General features: G+C 37.2%; 2 protein-coding genes across 3 annotated transcripts in view; both read right to left on the reverse strand.

Annotated features, from left to right (window-relative positions):
- Positions 1 to 2,875: 2,875 nt before the first annotated feature.
- On the reverse strand, positions 2,876 to 6,942 carry LOC136776238 (maternal protein exuperantia-like). 2 transcript variants are annotated; one of them, XM_066731626.1, is made up of 6 exons: positions 6,745 to 6,942; positions 4,755 to 5,065; positions 4,411 to 4,689; positions 4,103 to 4,325; positions 3,880 to 4,022; positions 2,876 to 3,787 (listed from the first exon to the last, which is right to left on the reverse strand). In XM_066731626.1, exons 2-6 carry the CDS (start codon positions 5,040 to 5,042, stop codon positions 3,476 to 3,478), a joined length of 1,245 nt encoding a protein of 414 aa, XP_066587723.1. In that variant the 5' UTR covers positions 5,043 to 5,065; positions 6,745 to 6,942; the 3' UTR covers positions 2,876 to 3,475. The 2 variants fall into 2 exon arrangements, with proteins under 2 accessions (XP_066587723.1, XP_066587722.1); XM_066731625.1 differs by lacking the exon at positions 6,745 to 6,942 and adding an exon at positions 5,663 to 5,932.
- A 2,659-nt stretch (positions 6,943 to 9,601) lies between these two features.
- LOC136776228 (zwei Ig domain protein zig-8-like) overlaps positions 9,602 to 23,793 on the reverse strand; it is a 109,265-nt gene continuing 95,073 nt past the window's right edge. Inside the window, exons 4-6 of the mRNA XM_066731610.1 lie at positions 18,229 to 18,448; positions 17,496 to 17,593; positions 9,602 to 9,876 (exon numbers count right to left, since the gene is read on the reverse strand). Of these exons, the coding sequence (XP_066587707.1) occupies positions 9,773 to 9,876; positions 17,496 to 17,593; positions 18,229 to 18,448 (422 nt within the window). The 3' untranslated portion in view covers positions 9,602 to 9,772. The remainder of the gene's footprint in view (positions 9,877 to 17,495; positions 17,594 to 18,228; positions 18,449 to 23,793) is intronic.

Raw genomic sequence — 23,793 nt, forward strand, 5'->3', positions numbered from 1 at the left:
ACCGGCACCGGCACCGGCCCATTCAGAGTACTGTTAATGCACGCCCGCTGCCTCCACTAACAACCTCTCTCTACTCTGACTCTGCGTCTGTCTCTCGCTTCTATTAGCGATACACCACAGCGAAGGCTAGGAACGAGCAACGAAGCAAAATCACCGATCCTCGTCCAGAGGCCGACAATTTTCTCACGGCAATTCCTTATCGCGTCCACCCTGCTCTATAATGTATTATATATATACTGCATATATATATATTATGAATGTATATAAAACCATACGCAGTTGATGCCACGCTACGTTGCGCGCATTCCTTTCGTTTCGTTTTCTTCGTTTACCGTAGCACGGCGCAGGTTTTAAGGTCCGTTGCCCAAAACGCCAGTCACGATTCAACATAATTTCGCGATTGCCGTTCGCGTTCAGCTTATGCGATTCTGATACGCGTAACAGTCAAATCGGTCAGTTTTAGGTCAGTCGTTTAATATATTTTGCTCTCTGGAAGACAAGGCCAGTGGCAACTGTAAACGCTTCCTCGTAGAGGACATCCTATGTTTTTCCTCAAGTTCGCGGCAGATGTGCGCGAATAAGCCAAACGATTCGCTCTGTACCTACGTCACTGCTAGACCGATGGACAGTGTACTGTATATATGCTGTAGTGTGCTATATGCTACAACTGTAATGATACAATGCAATGTGACCTCTCTCAATAATGCCGCTCTGAATATTACCGATTCGGTTTTTTGCATCTCGAGCCTTACCCTCGCTCCTCTGTAATCTGGTACCAGCGGTGCTTGTCTGGCGATTTCAGTCGTAGAATGAATATACTTTTGCAAGTTTTTTGTTTTTAATTGCTCTCTTCGTGTTTTTGTACGATACTGTTCAGGGGTTGGATTTTGTGTTCAGTATTATGTAGTGGGGAGTCTTGTATATTTCAGCCTATTTCTGTACGTTGGGAATACTGTTAATTATTTTTTAATTATAACAATCTTTTAATTAAATTAATATGGAAAAAATTTGCTAATGAAATTTGAAACACATTTAGTATGTTATATATAAACTGAATAAATAAAAGAACCTTTAAAAACTATTTTCTATAGATTACAGTAATTTAAAAAAAGAAGTAATCCAAGATACAATAAGACTAGCCAATAATAATATTTTTCACTCCATCTGCATGCAAAAATGATGCATCAATTAAACAGAGTTATTTAGCGCGTTCTCGCAAGGCAAATTATTCATATGTATATATATATATACATATTATATTTAAATTAGTACACATTTGCTCATTATCATGCTCTGCGCAAACACAATTACTATGTATATATATATATATATATATATATATATATGGTATATAGAAAGCTCCGTTCACTGACACAGTTCGCCAGAGCAAAACTTCTCTCAAATAACATTTTAATAAACAATTGTTGGTGAGATGAGAATTTCTTTCCACGTTTCGGTGATTCGATATAAATAAAAACATAGTATACGCTACTATATTGCGATGCGCGATGACTTCCTACTTGATAAATAATTCAAGCGTTACGCTCTGGAAATTGTAGCGCCTAGCATTTAATCGAAAGAATTGATTGTATACGCGCTGGCCGTTTACCGTTCGAACGATACGGACAAGAAAAGGCAAACCTGCAAGGATGAAAGAGAAAAAGAGGAAGAAGAAACGGTATATTAAAAAATGGCCATCTTGCAGTCGGACGATCTTATTCAACGTTGCTCGAACGAATGAAGGAATTCGTTACTGGTTACCGAATACCTATAATTATTTAACGCTGCGTTGCTACTGTTGTAAGCAAGCCAAGCCGAGCTGAGCTGCTGTTGTAATGTTGCGCGCATGCAGCATGCTTTTCGTTACGGGCCATAGCAGCCGTTAACGATAGCAACATCCCGCAAAACAACTCCTTATCCTCTATCTAATTTATAATTTTAGCATATCGACGAAAACTTTATACATTTATATAGATATCTTAAAATACTTTTTTAAAACATTTACTACATTTTTTAAAATCTCTACATTTCCCTGAAAATTCTTGCTTACACCCAGCTAATTCTATTGCGGTACATGGTACTCCACGCCTACACTCCGACTTATAAGTTTTTCTCTTCCTATTTATACATTTGTTAACTCTTTCGTATGTATTCGCGCGCGCATTTAAATCTCTGTAATGCTGCACTCCCTTTTTCATGTGCAATTACCGGAAGCGTACAGCACATTTTTCTCTTACCCATATTTAGCGTAATGAAGGGATGAAAATCTAACATGAGATCTTACAAACGTGACGCCTTATCAATTATACATTACATTACACCACTCATATAATCATATCATTCCCGTTTCTTTTCATTACTTTTTACTTTCGGTACTATTACGATGCTCGCGAGTTTTCCCAGGCCGTTACCTGTGATTTTTTTTACTCCTTTTACATGTGTATGTGTGTGTGTGTGTGTGCGCGCGGTCATTGCAATCAATTAAGAAGCTTCTCGGAGAGACTCGCATGGTCCGCGGCTCTCCACTCCAGATACTACGGTTCAGCGTATCGGCGAAGAAACTAATACGGTGCAGATAAGTGTTTGATAAGCGGGAACCGATGTTGCAGCTTATTAGCACACGCTCCGAGCAAGAGCGAGAGAGAGAGAGAGAGAGAGCTACATTATCGATTAGCCTTTAAAACAGACCTATTTAGTTTCACTTACGGTTTACCTTTCCCTAATTATATCATTCTCTTGATTATCACCGTTAGATTTTCTAGCTATACTGTATCTTATATGCATATTGCGGAAGGTAATTTTACGTAATTTTAATTATTTTATGAGCCTTGAAGATCCGACTAGCAAGAAACAGATAAAACTTTAAGAGTTTGCATTCATTAAAATATCTTTATTAAAAGAATGAGATCTTAACATAAAGGTTTAACAAATGTATTGTTCCTTAAAATACTTTTGCCATCGTATAAAAATCGATTTTATACATTATCTCTTTTACGTTATAAACTTAATTTACGATAACGAAAAACTTAGAAGTTATTACGTAGAAAAATATTACTCAAACTGAGGATCACTGTAAGCAACCTAATCTTTTAGAGAATATCCTAATAGTATTTGTTATACATTTACCAGTCTCAATTCTTATTAATCTAATCACGTGAGTTAACATCAATTATATTTTAATACTAATCATAAAAGTTATCTTCTCCTTTCTTCCGACATAGAAAAATCAATAAACTAAATCCTTAAAGCATCGATACATCGTTAATAAGTGTTCTAAATAATTAAATTCAGAATATTTATACGGATTCGCTCCGTTCGTATTATGCATCACAAAGCAACTAAAATATAATTTTTAAACCATCAAAACATTTGTCTTTTACGTTACAAATGTCAAACATAAAAAAAATGGTTTTTTATTCATCTATTATCTATTGTCTTCTCGTAAGGTCAAACAAATTACAATGCAAAACTCTACTTAAGCTTTAAGCTTTACGTCCGAATTTTCCAGAAATTCAGAGGCTTGCAGAGGAATGCATATCGTGGTTGTGTCAGGGCTATCGATACCTGATTCGCACTTGATGTCATTGTTATTCTCCTTCTCGGCTTCAGTTTTAATCTTGATATTGTCATTTTTGTCTTTCTCCGTTTTGATCTTCGGTTTTTTCTCCGAATCAAAGTGGTTTACCAAAATCATCATCAGGTCTTCTATCTTCTTTTCATCGGGCTTTGATAGTTTGTCCTTCAAGATTTTCTCAATGCCTTCTTTTTTCCCTTCCGTCCACGCTTCCTGAAAACAGCAAGGAATAAACAGACCTCCATCAATTTATGGATGAATAATAGTTTAGAGATTAGCAACTTTGTCAAATGCCATGTAACCACCTGAAGTTGTATGTAATTTATGCCAGCTTCGGCTAGTAAACGGCGCAAGGGAGTAGCGTGCTGTCTTTCACGTCGGCTACGACGGATCAAAGTATCGAAAATCGGTCTTAAGCTACTTTGTCGCTCAAAGATCAATTTAAGTTCTGAAATAAATTAATCTGTCAGTTATCGACTTAATAATAATAGAGAGAAAGTTTTACGGATATTAAAGTTCTATACAAACCCGAACGTTCGTTTTCCTCGATTTCTATAGGCTGAACGTATTCTCGGATGAATTCAACCGTCTTCTTCAACGCGACAGCATCACTATCCCCACTGCCAACTTCTTCTCCGCTACTTCCTTCCACCGTTTTGGGTGTTTCTTCTTTTCCATCAGTGGCTGCCAAGCGTTGAATTATTTGGAATGCGAGTCTGGCTCTGTGAGCCGCGTTGTCCAAGCTCGTTTTCTATCAATAAATCATCCCAAATATTAATCATTTATTGCCCAGACATATATATTAAGAGCGAATAAATAATAAATTAGCTTGTTACTTCTTCGAACAGTGCATTTGATAAAGCACGAAGAGAGAAAGTTTGGACTTTGGTGTATTTTGCTGTAGCAACATTGAAGCCATTAACAAATCCTTTGACAGTCTTTTTAAATCTTTCTAGGAAGTTGTATTTTATTAAAGCTTCTAGCAGCATTGGCGGTATGACTTTTCTAGGTTCGTGGTATACCAATATCACACCATCTGCTTCATCACCTTTAATATTTTCTAGCCATGTTAAGAAGTCCATTAAGGCAGAAATTTCACTTTTAGTTTTGATAACCTGTTAGAACCAGTAGTCCAAAGTAATTAATCGTGAAAAAAATATGGTAACATGCAGGGAATTACCTTGTTTGTGGTGCTTGCTTTTAAAACACGACACTTTCCACTTGTTATAATCATTATTCTGTGTCTTTTGATCGCAGGTGTGCTGAGATTCTTATATGGCATAACATATTGAGAATACGTGCTGTTTGGTGTATAAGCTGCTACTTGACAAATTTCATCGGTTAATTGTTTGCCAGTAGCATCCATGTCCCATCCTACAAGTCGGTAATTGCCTGGAGGTATACCCATCTTGGATGTTTCACTCTTCACAGCAGAGCTTTCAGTTTCCTTCACTGTTGTTGATACCATGATTTACAGGTTTAATGGTGTTCCTGTTATGAAAAGATAATAATAAATTAATTTTTTATTACAAATAAATAATTTACAATTGTTAACAAAAAAAAAAAAAAAACGAAATTTTGAAATTATAATTCTACTAGGGTTAAGAAGTATTTGAAATTATTTGTGTGTACACCATACATTAGCACTGATATTACAAGGGCAAAGTATTATAGCTGTAGGTACACAAACATCGGCAAGGTCGTCATAATGAAACCGTAAGCTTGAGATGAAAAAAACGAGACGGTTGAAATTTTCAAACATCGACGAATATTTAATTAAAATATTATACTACCGTTGATTCCAAGAAACGTATACCTTGATTATAAAATAAATGATAATTACGCACTGTTACTTCAAACATTTGAATATCTTACAAATATCTACATTAAAAAGGAAATAAAATTGCAATCTTTCATATCACGACACATTTGTAATAATTAGAAAGCATTTAGAGAAGTCATAGTTTTTTAATACATCAACTATACTAACGAGATTTTGAATAAATAGTGATTTTGCAGACTGTGATTGATATAAATTTTAATGGCTCGCATAAATTATTCTAAAATGCTAAAAATTTGTTTCCTTACCTAATGGTATTCGTTGTAAGTTCTGGTATAAATATATGTAATCACAGAACTGGCACTGAATCCAACTGAGTCTATTAAAGTTCAAAGATATTGAATGCAGAAGCGTATGTAAAGCACGTGGAAGCAAGATTGTTATAATGACGACTGCTAGCTATTAAATGTATTAAATAGTATCGTACTCGATCCTTCGGCAGATTCGGACTGTTCAGTTTGGCATTGGACCTGCGTGTTTGATATTTTCGGTCACGTGTCACTTGACACCATGTATCATTGGCTAGCAAGAGCAAGAACAATAACAAGTTTAGCTTCGTCGCTCTATTTATTGAAATGCTTCAAAAACATCAGCATATTCTGTCTGTTTCTTTCGTACAAGTAACCCGGCACGGATCACAGCTAACAGTAAACTGTCTCCTTCGCATTTACAATATCGATCAGTTACTAAAACAAAAACTATAATAAAATTTCACGGATCGTTGTTCATTTTAAATTAATTATAAGCTTCTTAGCTGATTCTTTCCGTAACCTAGATTTATTGACAGCGTGCTCGTTACAATAAATCTCTTTTCCGTTTAATGAATACGACAAAATGTAGATTGAATGGTAAAAGCAGTTGAATTAGATTTCCCATTTGTCGGAAAATCGGTTCGCCGAATAACGTTATACGTGATGTAGTTGCCCCACTACCTAACTAAATTATCAATTATTTATAGCCTTATCATTTTATCAATATTTAATCGTGGTAGGCATACGATAATTTACGTAGAACTGGAATGGAAAAAATAAGAGAAATATGCGTGATAATTCAATGAGCCTTCAGCATATTGCAATGATCTAATTTTCCGTAGCAAAACTATTGTATACAACCTGTAAACTGTCTAAATATACGCAATAAAGAGGTATTTGTTTGGTCGAGATATTCTTGCACGAATAGGTACGCAATGTGAAAAATGGCGAGAAGTTTAATAACGAGATCTCGTTTATGGTTTAGATAAAGAGAATCGACTAGCATAATATGGTATTATATTATATGGCTTCAAGAGTGTCTAACATACACACACGGCTTGCTATAATTTGCCAATTACCTGCTACCAAATGGGTCTGATTTGTTTGATTTCTTAAAGTTGTTTTTTGATGGATTCTTCGAGATGCGAAGAGCAGTGGGTCGCGTGTATCCTATGATTCCTATGTCGTCTGCCTTTGTTCTTCTCTGCTCTGACTTGTCTCACCGTCGCCAATCCGCCAATCGAGTTCGTTGTTGAGTAATAAAAGAACGTTGGCAGGCTGGGCTGCTTGTGCTGGCTGCTGGCGTTACCTATACAGACAGATTAGATTGCCATTTGTTTTATTGCCTCGCTTCGCTACATTCACTCGGCTATCTTCGAGGTGTTTATGCTAAAGCTAAAAGACACGGCATCGCCAGCCCAACTAACATCGGCAATGCTTTCACCTTTATTTTCGCTTCTTTGTTGATCCGTTTACATACGCTAACTGTTATAACGAAACGGGTAGTGGTAACTGCACTATTCTCGTAAGACAAGTTTTAAATTTGAAACGAACAAAAAGTTCCATTATTCGCTTTTTCAAACTTATAGTTTTTCTAACGCTAAATATTAATTTCCTTCTACATTACTTTTTAAAGAATGCAAGTTCTAAATTTATGTTAAAACGTGCACTATCAAAACCGCTATTTTGATTATTTACTTTATCAACAGAAGCACAACCAAAGTATTATTTTTTTTCTCGATTACTCATCTCTTTCAAGTAAAAACAATTACGAATGCGTTAACCTTTATTAAAAGTGATTCAAAACAAAGAACTTTTAGAGTTTAGACTAATTACTTAATTTTCTATTATCTTCAAGTATTTTCCAGAATTTCATTGAAATATTCAAACGTGTCTGACTAGTACAGAATGTTATATCCAAGTACAGAACCTCCTTAATCCTGAGCGCGTGCCCTGTGGCCAGCCCGAGCTTGTGCTTCACCGTTTAATTATAATCCATTTCACGTGGAGAGACGGTTTTTCAGGTTTCGGCTTACACAGCGGAGCATTTCCGTAGTTTGATAACGACTAGTCATGATACACGCGAGAGAGATTTATGTGTACACAAGCGTGTCTGATAGGCGAAATGTGCAACAGTGTCTGCGATAAGACTGTTCTCCGTTCTTTTGATTCCGCTTATGACGGTTTTCGTGAAATCTCGGTGAGTGCGATAGTTTATTTATCAGAGCCTGAAAAAAAAGAACAACAAAATAACGTTTATGCGTCGAATTCCGTATCGAAGCGAATCTTGGCTGGATCACTAGGTCGGCCTCCGTGGCAAGGGAAAATAAATCCAGCCCGTTCCATCTAGCAATGGCGGAATTCGAGCGAAACCGTGCGTTCATACGGTTTATACCGGCTCATCTGCAGGCGCCACGGAAGTCCCGGAACAGAAGCATCGGGGCTATCATTTATCTTACTTACGTACGTGCCAGACGATGAGGCCTCTACGTATGCTATAGCTATAGCTATACGTACCCCCTGTGTACGGTCACCCGGGACGAAAATTTCTTCATTCTTCTTCGTCCTGATGCTTGCCGCGCGCAATCAATACTCATTAGTGGCGATTCGTTATAAGTTATTGACCGATCAGAGCCGAGGTAGCCCTATACAAATAATAGTAATACATAATTAGAGGGAGAAAGAGAGAGAGAGAGAGAGAGAGAGAGGGGGGGGGGAGCGAGAGAATTATTTTACGTTGACGTACAATTCCGGCCAAACGGTTGGGCGGGATAAAGCGCGCATTAGCTAAACGACCCAACTTTTTCCCGCACTATCATCAATAATAATCGCTAATTGCTCCGTATTTATCGTTAAACTTCTTTTTCTTAATAATAGCGAGCGATTTTATTGAAAATCTCATCGACGCAAAAGTTCATTTTGCATTCATCAGCAGAATTTTTTATCTCCCAGTTTGTCTCTTTTATGAAAGGCAAAAGCTCCGCTCATCTCCAGTTTCAACTGCAATGCATTCTCGTTAGTGAATTTTCTACGAATACATACCTAATAATTATCCTGACGAAAAATTAACTCTGCGTTGTCGTTACTCATCTTCCGCCATGATTATACTCACCTACCCAGTTTTCTCTCGATTCTTTTTTCTTATCCGCATGGTTTAACGACGTAGTTTATAAATAAAAGCTTCATGACCTGGACTCGGTACAGCAGGATTCTTTAAATACTCCAAGAAGACGAAGAAAAGTTCAAACTGCAAGCTTTTCCCCGAGGTCACGACTATCGATCACATAACGTAGTAGTACGGTATACCACCTTTTTGAGAATTTCAAGATTTTTCAACCCACAGCCAAATATTCAATGGTGATTTTAAGGGTGTGGAAAATCCAAGGAAGCTCAATAATTTCTAACGGACGTTATCTGCATAATTTATTTGATATTTAACCTATATTGAGTGGTACGATTCACCACTTTCCAAATCCAAGATCTTTCAATTGCATGGCGTGGAAAATTGAAGGAAGCTCAATAACTTCAATTAGACATATTATCTGGATAATTTATTTACAAGAGTAAAACATTATTTACAATGATCAAGGGAGTGGGGGGTCTATCGTGTTTGAATTACAGATGTTAACAATTTCTCTTTTCTCTCATCTATTTAGTTTCAAAGCTGAGACATGACTGACGAAAAGGGTGGGGGGTGCCATCAAGCGGAGGTTTCACTGGACCGTCAAGTCGCAGTAAAAGTATTTTCGTGAAGGGATATTTTTATTAGTGACACTCGTGACACTTATTTTACACTTAAGACTTTCTTCTCGAGTCTCTCCGTGATCACGCGCACAAGCAACGTCAAATTACTTGTCATCAACATAAAATATACAAGTAACAATCCGGGCTTGGAAAAGGTACGAAGAACGAGGATGAAAAATCAAGTATTGCGTAAAGTTTGAAGAGTCGAGTTTTCCGATTTTCCATCGAATGGAGAACGATCCACTATTTCCACTCGTGCGGTGAAGCACACACAGACACAGACACACGGACACGCGCAATAGAGTTTGTTCGATGATCCACTGGTTGAGAATTCCTGGAGATGCGGTAGTTGGTATACGCACATTATCTGAGCTGGCCCAAGAAGAAGACCAACGTGACCAGAACGGTTCTCGAAGTCGGCGAGCCAGCCGCCGTGTTGCCATGCTGCATTGCAGCTGGGTGCTCGCCTGAAAAAGATCAAAGAGATTATGCTGCATCGAAAATAATAACAAGAGGGATATTTCTGTGTTATACATTACTGCATTTTAAATTATGCTGTACCCATTATCCGATTACAATTGTTTCGAATCTCGCTGCGTGGGTATATAAATATATATAGCTAACTCGCAATTATTTACTTTGGATATTATTGGCGTTTGGTAATGCCAGTAACATTTGTATATATATACCGTAGACGTTTTATTAGCAAAATTAACGTTCCAAGATAAAATGCTAATTTACCCAGTAGCTGTATCCTCTGCTTTGCACTGTGCTCTATGTACACATACACATAGTATGCTATTTAATAGAGAGCATAAATAACTTATTCTACGAACCGAATGTATTTGACACGTGCACCGTTGCACATCTACTAGATTTTTCCCTTCAAAGACACACCGCTGAATATATTAAAAAGGTAATTTCGTGCTGCTCCCTAGCAGATATAATTACGAGTTACGAGCTTCTTCTGGTCGCGGAAGATTTCATTCGCGGAAGTAAGGCGATTCGACGTTGATGAATTAGTCTCTATAGTGCGTCTCGTATCATTAACCGAAGCTGGAGCGCGCGTGGGATACAAAACAAGCGAGTTTTTAAATCTGTCGAGTTTTAGCTTCGAGAATACCACGGGCGAGTGTGGTACGTATATACATATATATATATGTATATATTTGATAGATATATAGAAGAAATTTAGGGGGAATGGCTGAAGGAAACTTGGCTGACGAATCGGGAAACATCCCAGTCTCCTGGGATATTCGCAGCAACATTTGCTTATTTCTCGGAAAACTGGAAAGCCCTAATGAAGATAGAATACTTGGCTTTAAATGGATCGTCTCGTCGACCTAATACATCATATTCTACCTAGACGCGCACAAATGCAAATTGAAAGTTTTCCCGCGTAGAGATCTTCCAATAGGGTGCAGCAGACTTTTTTACTCGCTTTTCTCTGGAAAAATATATACCCATTGTTGTATTATTTATACGTGTATATATAGTGGAAGAAATTGTTGTAAATTTATATAAGAATTTAACAATCGTGGATGACAAAATCGCTGAAAATTATCATTGCAATTTTACAAGAATTTTTGCACGATAAAAGACCATAACCGAGGCAAGATAATCCGATGGTAGCGGAATATTTGGTCCATCTTTAGCCTACTGTATATCGGGGTCGGTGATTCTTAATAAATTTCATTGTTATTGCGGCATTGGTTAGCCTGATTTCGAATAGAAATACTACCAACTTATACATATAGGCGTTGATTGGGCCATCTATTCATGACGAGAATAGCCGCTATTGGCTTTTCAAAGTCCGAATGATTCGAGGAAAATTATTGACCCAAACCGAGGGAACTATTGACCGCTATGTACGCGAGCTTTAATTCGATGCAGTCGGCACGATTTCGAGCAACTTGATCAAAGCTCAGCCACCTTTTCATCGGAGATCTACCCTCTATCTCCTCGAATTAATGTTTCCCAAGTTGTGTATACAGTTGCCGGAAATGGCTCTTTTCAAAGTAAATATCCCCCTAAAGGCTTTAAAAAGCATTCGATTAATAAAAGCAATTTGAGAAAATACCACGCGAGCCTACAAAAACCTTCGAGTCGATCGACAAATTCAATTTCTTTATATCCCCTTTCCTTTGTTCTCAATGCCACTCGCCGGAACGGATTTATTTCCTTCAGAATTATAAGCGTTCGTAATCTTGTAAAACACGAAGGGTCGTCCTTAGCTTTTACTCCTTTTATATTTACAAATAGACGCGTGTACCGTTGGACTTATTTTTTTACGATCCTCCCTGCAGGTTATCTTCCTGCACAGACGAGAATAGAGCCAGCTCCAGTACAGAAGGATGAAACATTTCCTCCGCGTGCGCGCGAGTAAGAAAGGAAATTTACCTCGAGTCGATATACTTTTGACGCAAACGAACTGGCACGACATAAATCTTTCTTCGTTTAGCTGTATATATATATATATATATATATATATATGTATAGCGCGAGAAATTACATGTAACGTCACAAATATATCGACTAATTTTCAGGATTACGAGAAATAATTGGCTCGGACACCTGGAAAATGTGAGAGCCTCGATCGGAATTACGCGCGATTGGATTTATTTCTTTTTCCGCTGCGCCGCTCAACTGATTTTCATAACATATTGTTGACTCGCGCGAATCTGATAGGTACGCTTGAAAATACAATGTGCACGTTCTGCCAATATTTGCGAAAAGTCTGTTGATGTACGGACAGCATACTATACGTTATTTCCAGGTAAATATAGTACAACGCCTAGTATTTACAAGGCGATCTTATATTACTATATACTATACACATATAGATCAAGTATTTTAGAAAAATGATGATAAACTGCAGGAATCGATGACCGACGTTATTATAGTGATGTAATTGGAATTCCTAGTTTTTTTGCTCTCGATGCCAATGGAGAATAATGAAAAAGCAGTCTATATATACTATAATATAAAATATTTATCATTTTATCACGAAGGAATGAAAACTCACATGTATATATATATAGCTTCGTCTCTCCTCGATAGAATGAAAGATCTCTGTATACATATTTTGTTACGATATGATCATATATATATATATATAATCAACGGTAAAATGGCACAAAAAATAGGTGAAATACACCAAGCAATTTTTCCAAGAAAATGAGAACAACCAGAGAGAGGACATAGAGATTAATTTTTCTACTCTAAAAACATCTTGATAGAAAATAGATTAAGTGTCAACATCTTTTGTGGGTATAGCCAGCTGACGCACACATGCGTCAAAGTAGCGAAAGATTACTCGGAAAGGAATTGATGAAACTCCAGCTGACTTTTAAACTCTATTTATATACACTGTATTTTTTCAATAGAGTCAAAGCGATTGTGTGTTTCAATTTCTTTATAGGCTAATATCCTTGCATATGGTATTCGATTAAATACGAATTAAATCGTGGTAACAGGCTTTTGTTCGTGAGAATCGAAATTCGAGAGAGAAAAATATTTAGATTGATAGATGAATGTATTATTGTTCACGAGGGAAAGTTATAATTATACAGAGTGATAATTAATAATAAGTAAAACGGAATAAATTTAACTTAAGTTGGAAAGCTTAATAAGAACTGTATATTATAATTAGTAATTTACAAAAGCTAATTATTTATTTGTCAAAGGGAGAGAGAAGAGAGAGAGAGAGAGAGAGAGAGGAAGCTGATGATGCTGCGGGATGAACCCTTGTGTGCGGCGGGATCAGATCTCTCAAGTGGTACGAAACAGCTCGCTACATCGATTGATGTGGTAATGTCAAGGTGCAGTATCGTGCCATGTGCAGATCGTGCAGAGTGAGCTCCGCGTAGGCCCTATACTATAATCGCTGTAATCTACCATATATATAGCCTGCCGAACGTGAACGACCCTCGCCCTCGTGACAATCTTCGCACTTTTCAAATTTCTAATAAGCCATATACCCGTTCAAATCTCTATATCGCGTACACCCTTTGTCTCTTGCTCCCCGTGCAAACTATACCCTCTATATATAACACTTATAAAATTTTATCTCTTGCTGAGACTGAATTTTTTACAAACTACCAATTTCTCAAGATCCCTCCCATTCTCGTGTCTCGATAACTAAAACTTCTGGAACCTATAAATTCACCCATTCTACGGTATTATGCTACGTTACGAAACTACGCCATTGTGCTTCTGTTAAATACGTCGAACGAAATCCAAGTAGTGCAGAACTACGTTTAATCAGCCCTTCTACAATTACCTCGTTTTTACTCGATTCTCAACGAATCTTATTATTTCCACGACGAGTCTACGAAGTGTGGTATCGGTTAGTTTTTAGGACACTGCCAGTTTGATATATATAGATATATAGGTGTGTATGCATCTGGCAGAAGTGGATAAAGTTGATCGAGCATGCCAGCTATAGGGGCAGAATGCACCACGTCGCTTGGCGGCATTGTTATCTCCGATATCCGTTGAAATCTAAGCGGAAACGCCATCCGCAATATTTACATATGAAGTTTCGATTGGGACGGCGGCGCTTCTGGACCGATAGTTAAACTGGGTTAAACGTTCAACGGATGGCTGGGCCTATAAACTAAACTCCACTGATGAGCGGCAGTAGCGCGCTGGCTAAAAGACAAACAAACAAGACCGTGCTTGATCGTTGCAAAGATCAGCGTGATTCACGATAAGCGTGGACCGTCTGATAAAAATTCCAGTACACCTATAATATTTCAAGGAGCAAGAATCGCGTTATATGTATGTTTTATATAGTATACATATTGTATTACACTATATCGAGCGAAAGAAAGTGCGCAGTTTTTTCGTCCAGTTTTTACACTTTATTCATCAGACTTTTTAGCTTCATAGATAAATAATAGGCAAACGTGCGATATACTATATGTAGCGCGAAAAAAAGTGCGAAATATTTTTCGTCTAGTTTTTACACTTTGTTCATCAGATTTATTAAGTTTTATAGATAAATAATAGGTAAACGCATGGTACAGTATATATATATATATATATATATATATCCAGCGAAAAAAACGCGCGGAATATTTTTCGTCCAGTTTTTACACTTTATTCATCAGAGTTCTCAAGTTTTCTAGATAAATAATAGGTAAACGCGTGATATACTATACGTAACGAAAAAAAATGGGGAATATTTTTTGTCTAGTTTTTGCACTTTATTCATCAGATTTATTAAGTTTTATAGATAAATAATACGCGAACGTGCGATGTACTATATCTAACTAAAAATAACGTAGAATATTCTCCGTCCAGTTTTTACACTTTATTCATCAGTTTTCTTAAGTTTTATGGATAAATAGGTAAACGTACATATGAGAAAGAGATTGCTTCCTCGAATGTTCGGTCGGCAAAATATTACAAAGTCCAGAGGAATTTCACGAATGGGAATTCAATGCATCTTACAAAGGAATCTATAAAGAACCGTTTCTTTGTGGACGATTTGCCGTGCAGTGAGAGAAAGCAGACGAATGGAAAAGTCGGATAGTAGTACTACAGTAGCTTTGGTAGCCGCGCGCACTTACCTATATCCGTATAGAAAAGCTGCAATTTCAAAATAACTATAGACTTTGAGTCTCTAGATCGAATAGAATCGAGAGATACGTATATTATGGTAGATCCTGCGGAAAGAATTTTAGAGGTCATAGTGCGCGCCGTTCGCCCTCTTATCTTCTTCGATCCTTGCATTAGGTTTATGTACTTTATTATTAAAAGGATTTATAAGCGATTTATCACGTTCGCGAATCAATTGATTAGGGCCATCAGTGATGATGCTTTCAAAGTTGATTATTTAATTTTTATCAAGCGAGAAAAGTAGCAATTTCAAAATAATAAAAAAATACGAGTCGGTGGATCGATTCGAGTCGAGAGAAAGAAATTTAAGGATCATTGTGAGGCATTCGCCTTCTTATCTTTGCAAATCCTTGCATTAGTTTTTTTCTTTATTAACACAGGAATTGAATAAGGGCAATAATTTTTAAAGGAAATATAAGCAATTTATCTTGGTTGCAGCTCATTTGATTTAGGATATTCAGTGATAATACTATGAAAGGTTCGAGATCAGTTGATTGTTTAACTTTTATCAAGGCGCATCAATCTTCGAGCTTTTTATCCTTGAAATACGATCGCTCTTTTTGAATGCCGGTTAACCTTATTAAAACTTGACAATGAAGCATTTAATAGAAACTTTAGCGGAAAAGCCATTTCCTTGCGCGCACACACACATACATGCATACACGTACACTGTATATCTGTTTGGGGAATCAGGGCTGAACGTGGTCGATATAAAAAGTTAGGGCTTTTTCTCACCAGGTTTTATGATGAAGAAGGAGTAAAATTACCGTATACGCTTTTGGAAACAGTGATAACTTTTTTAACGGGACTCCTAAAAGGATTTAAGTTTTTAAGACGGCTTAGCTTTGCTGAAAAATCTGCGGCTTGTCCTGCCACTTCCTGCAACTGTATATACTTATATTCTGCCAAGTTTTTTTCTCCACTATACACTAGCTAATAAGAGGGTGTATCAAATGTCTACTCGATATTTCGTGTAATTGGAAGAAATTCCCTATGTACACAAGAAACCTATAACAAAGGTATATATATAGTATTCTTATATATGATAACTGTCGGATGCTTGCTTCATCATAGCGTAGACTGCGCAAGTGGTAGTGTAAGTGTGTAACTATCGTTAAAGGAATAAAATGCCAATTTAAACTACACAAGGAGAGACTTTACAAATTTTTGTTAAACGTCCACTTGATATTTGACAAACTTGGAATAAAATCTACGATATATACCAATACCTAACAAGATCTGGTAATTCTTATGATCGCTGCCAGCTGCCTGCTTCTTGCTTGCTTTATTGTAGCGTAGTCTGTGTGGTGGTGTAAGCGTGTAACTCGTAGAGGAAGAAAACGCCAATTCAAACTATATCAGGAAACTCGATAGATCTGTACTATATATACGTACGAGAGTCTATCAAATAATATTAACTCGATATTCGTTATGAATCGAAGAAACTCCACTCTACAATATAATAATTTTAATAAGATGTGATTATTCTTATGATCGATGCCAGCTACCCGATGCTTCATTTTTTCTCTCTCATATAGAATGATTGCGTAACTCGTATAAAAAGAAATGCCTCTCAAAAATAAATCAGCAAACTTCATAGATCTATATATACTACATCTACAATAGAACTTATGAGATATCCACTCGATATTTGGTATGATTCCAATAAACTCCACTAAATAAATACCTAACAAGATTTAGTAATATTTATGATTGCCATCAGCTGCTCGCTTCTTCCTTATTTCTTTAACGCGCAGCACAGTGGTATAATTCGTAGAGGAAGAAAATGGCAATAAAAAATAAATCGGCAAACTTCCATGGATCCATACTACAACCGTACAAGGACATATGAAACGTCTACTCGATATTTGGTATAGGATTCGAATAAACTCCAGTGTACAGTATAATAATACCTGACAAGATGTGGTAATTCTTACGATCGCTGCCAGCTGCCTGCTTCTCGCCTGCTTTATCGCGGTACAGTGGTGTATGCAGCTGGCAGAGGAAGAAAACGCCAATCCAAACTAAATCAGTTAACCAGATCCATGCTCTGGCATGCTGCGGTCCCTTCTCTGCTAGAGAAGCTCGCTCGCTCGCTCGCTCGCTCGCGTCTTTTCACAATAAATGTATTCGCGTAGCACACCACTGTTTCCTCTTCTTCTTGCTTTTATAGCACCGCGCCCTTCCTCCAAAGGAACGTATGTACGTCTACCGGTCTGAACGGTAAGAGGAAAAAAAAAGCAGAATGCTCTCTTTTGTTTTTTTAATGAAAACGTATTTACGCCAAGTATAAGCTACAAAAGCTGCTTTGGAAAACTTGACTTGACGGCTGCATATCGTATTCTATAGCTTCTCTCTCTTGTATACCATTTTACCTGTTTCGGACTGGGAGGCGTATACTCGGTGTGTCAAAGATGGTATCGTTTTCGTTATAATGCTGAAAAAATCTTGTCTCTCTCACCGTTAATGATGTGTACGTTGACACTGGCACTATCCGCTATTGTTGGTACACAGCTGTAGTTTCCAGAATCGCTTGGTCTGGCGTGCGTGATTCTCAACCTGCGTCACGAGAATCATCTTCTTTAATATGTACATTCTAGCAATGTGTATATATATATATATATATATATTTATTTATTATCGTTAAACAAGATCTGCGCTATATAATCATATAGAAACGTGGTATCGATTCTTCGAAACGGAGGGAGCGATACAGATTAAAAGGTTAAAATAAAGGTAGGATGGAAGAGTGATAAGGTGCAGGCGGTTAGGTTGGGTTAGGTATATAAGGTTAAGTTAGGTCACGTTAGGTTCCAGCCAGCGTGTAACGTGTAAGCCACGATCTTGCCATTTGTCTCGCATCATTTCTCGCGACCGTTCAATGTTTCCAATAAAAATGTCCTGCAAACCACTACACTAGTATATAGGAACAATAGAGATATCGAGTGTCGTAGACAGGCGTCGTAAAATAAATCCAACGAACAACGACTAAATCCGCTTGAGCGGCTATTATCTTTATGGCTTTCCACCACAAATCATCTTTCTCCCAATGTTAGATTGCCTCGCAAAATATGTATTCCCGCGCGCTTACTATATATGGTAGCGTACAGTGGATTGCCGACAAATGACAATGGGGACGCGTATATATACACGCTTTAATGTATCTATATATATATATATATATAGTATATTACCTGGACGCGAGGGCATCGCTCCACTCGGTTTCCACGTTGATCCGTGGCTGCGAATCGATGTCGTTTTCGGAAGCTGGCGACGTGACCACCGGTTGGCTGCCACGAAACCACGCGACCGTACCCAAATCGTGGGGTCCTTGGGACATCAGGCACGTCAACGTTAGAAGACTGCCCGTTTTCACGTAAATATCCGGTGGCCCAATTATCCTTGCTCTCGCCTCTGAAATTTTAGAAAATAAGCTTTTATGGATAATATGTTCCTTTTTTTATATCGTGCTAGTATGTTTTTTTTTTTTTTTTTTTTTTTTTGGGAAGGATGTAGTAAAGCTTTCTATCGAGCTACCACAGTTCAATGACTGCTCTCTATCGGCAACGTGTATGTATGTATGTACGAGGGAAAGAAACCTGCTTGGTCATTGGGTGGTTATAAAATTCCTCGGTTACAATACATAGGTACTATAGGATAGTTGTGGGTCGGATCAAATAAATCGCACGTAAAAGTTGATTGAAACTGTCGAGCAAAGAAATTGATATCTATAAACACGTGTGGAGGAGATCGAAAAGAGATATACCTATTAGATTTGGAGAGATTAGTTTATTGCAGGAAGCTCAATGACAAATGGATTTGAGGAGGTTTGATATGGTAGGATAAATCTACTTGTAGAGGAATAGATTGTGCATTTAAATGAAATAAAATTCTGTTGCTGTATTTCAGTAATTTATTATATATATATACATATATTATTGGATAATTGTGAAACAATATTGTTTCATTAAAGTTTTGCTACTGTGAATACGATTTTAATATTTTATAGTTTTTATCTTTGTGCCTTTGACCTATCTTTATGACATCAAATATTGATTTTTTACTCAATTTCAATTTATCAGTAATCTTTTTAATTGTTCAAGTACACTCTACGAGTTCATTTTATAATTATTTTGTTAATAACTTAAAAAGGATTTAATTATTGAAATTTTAACGGAAAATGTCTTGATGAAATTTAAGGAAGAAATTTTTATTTCTTTACCTTGCTTAAATTAAAAAATTCTATCTAGTAAATTTGCAGAGTAAACTTCAACGATTAAGAGATATTTTCGAACATACAAGAAAAAAAGATTTAAAAGCAGACGTGAGAAATATAGTAGTTAAAATTGCATTGAGTGCCAAAACATGATTGAAACTTTTGATTTTCTATTACTGTTAGCTAATTTTATCCTGTTATAATCAAAGAATTTCATTTCTTTTAACTACTACATCTGTCTGACCATAAGTAGATAAACCCAAATTGCAAGATTGTACAGAAAATTATGTATATATAGAATTTTTAACCGTTGCACGTAGTATAGATTTCTTGTTATTAGACTATAATACTATTACCATTTTCCCTTTAATTTAAGTATTAAAAGTAATGAGCGAGATTAATTGAAAAAAAAAATGAAGTTTATAATGAACAACGGAAGCAATTAAATTAAAATAGCCATTAAAAATCAACGCGTTAAGATATGATTAAATATGACAGTATATTGCAAGTGCACAGGTGCTATAGCGAACTAAGACCATTCTATATATCGCTCTTAGAGAAAAACCGTCTATAATACTATAGAGTAGTAAGTGCAGCAACTAGCACGCCCGGGTGGCGATAAAACTTTTTACGACCAGCTACTTTTTCCAATCGACCACGTCGTGGAATGTTGTGCCAACGGGGCTTTTTCCAAAGATCCATGGACATTTCTGCGCTATGCAAATTTTTAACCCTTGACAGAAATAAGCATTCGTCGAATGGGCATCGCAGGCTGTAAGGGTGTAACCAATCAATTATTAGCAGGCAAAATAGCGAGACCAATTAAACGAATTCAACAAGTAAATTCATAATTTATTGCAGGGATTAATTAAAGAATCTGCACCGGTAGATTCATCATTCATGCAGATCTCTGTTTGGGATAGGCAAATGCTCTAATTAATGGCGTAACGAGTGCTTTGGATAGCCTGCTGCAGTATTATTTAACGCAGATTCTCTGAAATTTATCGACTTCTTCTCGTCTGCTGTCAGGGATGCGAACAGCAAGGGTTTACAACGCAATTACTGTAATTATGACTTATCGACAAACCTATTATCATCAGCGAGAATCTCGGGTTAAACTGTCTGCACACGTGTTATATATATGTAGCATATAAGAGACGAATGTGCTTATACGTATATATATGATTTTATTAAAATTCTGAACGTAGCATTTTGCTATTGTTGCTGAACACACATAAAGCGTATATATAGCAACGGATGAATTTGAACTCTAAAAGAGATTTCAGAGTCGAAGAAGAGAAGCGATTTTCTCGAAAAGAGTGACAGAGATAAAGTTACTTGCGGAGAGGCAGTCTGGCTAACGAGAAATCCACTCCGTAACCACTAAGCAGCGGCAATGAGTTTACTTGTAAGCTGGAAATCCTCAAAGGACTCGCACTCTTCGCGTGCAGTTCATCGCGATGAAAAAAATTTCAAGCAGAAAATCCTTCCTGAAAAGGAAAATCGAGAATTCGCTGGAAAATGCTGGACTCCTGGGCTGTGGTAATTAAGACACGAACAGTTATACGAAATTTCATATATATATATATATTAGTACACGGGACGTATATCACTATACTGGGGAAGGTTGAAAATCAGACGTATCTATTATGAGAATCGTAACAAACAATCGCTCTGGCGATTTATCAATTTTAAAGCTCAATGTTCACGCGTGACGTACATAATATATATATATATCTAATATATCAAGCCAATCATAAAGCTTCTAAATCACTCTCACCTGCGCTGGCGTATAACCAGCTGCACGTAGGTAGCTGAGCAAACGATAAATCTGCAGATTACGCTTTTGTTTCTGTACCTACATCCCCCATAACACGATCCTCTATGCGCCAAAGTAATTTGAACAACAAACCGGAAGGAAATTCATTCTTAATTATACGAATATTATTTTGAATAGAGAGATTTTTATTTTTATATACGCGCTCGCGTCATTATTAAATGATATTCCTCGGTGCAGTGGCTTTAAACTTTCTGAATTACTTACATTACAGAATTTACGACGTCGTAAAGCAGACACGTCGGTTATTAAATTAATTAAAACCTTATCCAATGAACGTTTCTGCCCAATAGTAGGTATTTTATCAAAGTTTTCCTTTCGTTTTGCAAGAATCCTACAGCTATTTTATTAATTGCAATTTGCCATAGTTTCTATAGCGCATTAATATTGCAGTGTTTTCATATCGTTTTGCTTTATTGAAACGCCGGCATTATAAACGTAACGTGAATTTTGCAATAGTATTGAGAGTAATTGGATGTTACAGTGCTTGCTTAATATCAGTTCGTTAATGAAATTTGTTTATTAAAGCCAAGCACCATGCATTATTAATTTACATTATACATATACATATTGTATATATATATATATATGTTATATTTGTATGACTTTTCACGACTACCAGAGGAAACCTTATATAAGGTTAATCATTGCTAGAGTGGTCTGTGCTGCGCCGCTGCAGGATATCGGCAAGTGTATTATTACTTTCTCTCGAGGTCCAGACTCGGCGCACAGTTACTTCAGCTTACACGCTTTATTTTCGTGGGAGTCCGGAAAAGCAGAGGTAAAGAGGCGAAAACGAAAGGGCTGCTACGTGGAGCCAATAAATTCGAAGAAACCGGCAAAGTTCGGGGATGAATCGCGAGGCATGCGGATTGAGCTTTCAAGGATATAGTGCAGCATATATATATATATCTATAGCACACACTATCTGCTTTCGACCATCTCGAACTCATCGCGAACTCGGTTAAAGTCACAGCGATAGTCAGCCTACTCGGACATTGTTAAACTTTCAAACGTAATAAATCCGACTTACCCCGGCCTTTCATATACTATATATATATATGTATATACGACCTCCAACAAATATAGTGCTCTATTTACCAATCGCCTCAAAAAATGATCCGATTGCCAATTTTTCTAGCAGCTATATATATATGTATACGTATTATATATATATATATATATATCAAGTGAGTAACTATCCTTCTCATAACTCGGCCCTTTTCAAACAGCAACGGTAGCCACGGTCGTTATAAACTGCACCATAGAGATATCTTTACGAGATATTATACGCTTTACTGGAAATGAGTTTCACTGCATACGCCGAGCGCTGCCCTTAAAATAGTCCGGCCCGTATCCTCTGTACCAGATAAGATCCGACATTGTACAGCTATCGTGCATCTCTTTGTGAAATCTGTTATTTTACTGCTTTTAAAAGTCATCGTTTAAAAAAGCGTGAAAAGCAGTCTCAGTGCATGTACGTAGGTTATATTATAATTGGTGCGTGTTATGTAAATTGAGTTATATATCCAATCTACGCTGTGTATATATTTACTTTACACGTGTAATGGTCCAGTGGCAAAGCCAATTAAGTTTTCAACGTATCGATATAGGTACCTCCATTCAAGCCCCTAAAATTTCTCTTCTGAGATTTTCATCCTATTCGATGCTCGTATAAGTAGTATAGGTCGATGAAAACAGATACGTTACCTTTTGTTATGGCAAATAAGTCTATCCTGTAATTCAGTGTACCTTTACCAAGCACCGAAGGTACAAGTACAATATGCTCTAACGTGATTTTAACCACTGAACGACTAAACTCTGGAGATTATTAGATGATTGGCTGCATCATTGATTCCATCGAGTTTGCGTTAATCTTCCAGGTAATAACCGCGTCTGTGATATTAAGTTACCGTAATTAGATAAAGGCTAATGAATTGATACGGAATGCTGGAGAAATAACGCGATTCGCCCTGAGATGAATCATTAGTGTATTATTAATCTCCAGGGAGAGTTTCGACCTACCACCATGCTACGTATATATATATATAAATAGCGTATTGCGATTGATCTGCTGGATCGAAAAATATTCGGGCAAATGGTGGCAGTAATTATAAATTATGAATGGCGCAATTTGCGATTGTAGGAGGGAAAAACTAGCTCTTGTGTTTTCTTCCTGCGAGATCTTGGCTTTGGCAATTTGCGTCAAAGAAACTCTGCGGCGCAGGCTGAATAATTCCAGCTCGTCCGTAAGTTCACTTCTGTCGGGAACAATCGACGGTGATGAGAATCAGCCCCGTTACGCTTTGAACAATGGAGAAGTTAGGCACCGCCTGCTGAAAAACTCTGGAGATTCTGTTCGAAGCGAAAGTCGCAGGAAATGCTTCGGGTGCAAGCAGAGGCTCGATCATGGCGTCGATCCACCCGGGGATCCCGGCCAAAACCGCAAAACACTTCACGAGCTGGGACTTTGGTACTAATGACCGTGCGAATATCTTCCAAGGTCAAACAAGTTATCTCAGCTCGCTCCCTCCTTGCGAGTTTGAGGAATAGCGGGAAACGCTTGTACAAACTGATGCTTCTATAATATAATTTTGCGGACGACGAACCATCGTTTATCGTTTCAACGAAAAATTCTTTGTAGGATCGAGTGGCGCCGATCCAACAGGGATCTGAGCTAAAACCAAAAAGACTCTTCCAAATCTT

This window comes from Prorops nasuta, unplaced genomic scaffold (genome assembly GCF_024137725.1).
Source record: "Prorops nasuta isolate Cenicafe-Biocafe unplaced genomic scaffold, Cenicafe_Pnas_1.2 PNAS00009, whole genome shotgun sequence".
In the NCBI taxonomy this organism is placed as follows: domain Eukaryota; kingdom Metazoa; phylum Arthropoda; class Insecta; order Hymenoptera; family Bethylidae; genus Prorops; species Prorops nasuta.

Coding starts and splice junctions, on each gene's coding strand:
- LOC136776238 (XM_066731626.1), bottom strand. CDS start 5,042: ATGGTATCAACAACAGTGAAGGAAACTGAAAGCTCTGCTGTGAAGAGT. Junction 4,690..4,754: donor AAGCAAGCACCACAAACAAG/GTAATTCCCTGC, acceptor TGGTTCTAACAG/GTTATCAAAACTAAAAGTGA. Junction 4,326..4,410: donor CAAATGCACTGTTCGAAGAA/GTAACAAGCTAA, acceptor ATTTATTGATAG/AAAACGAGCTTGGACAACGC.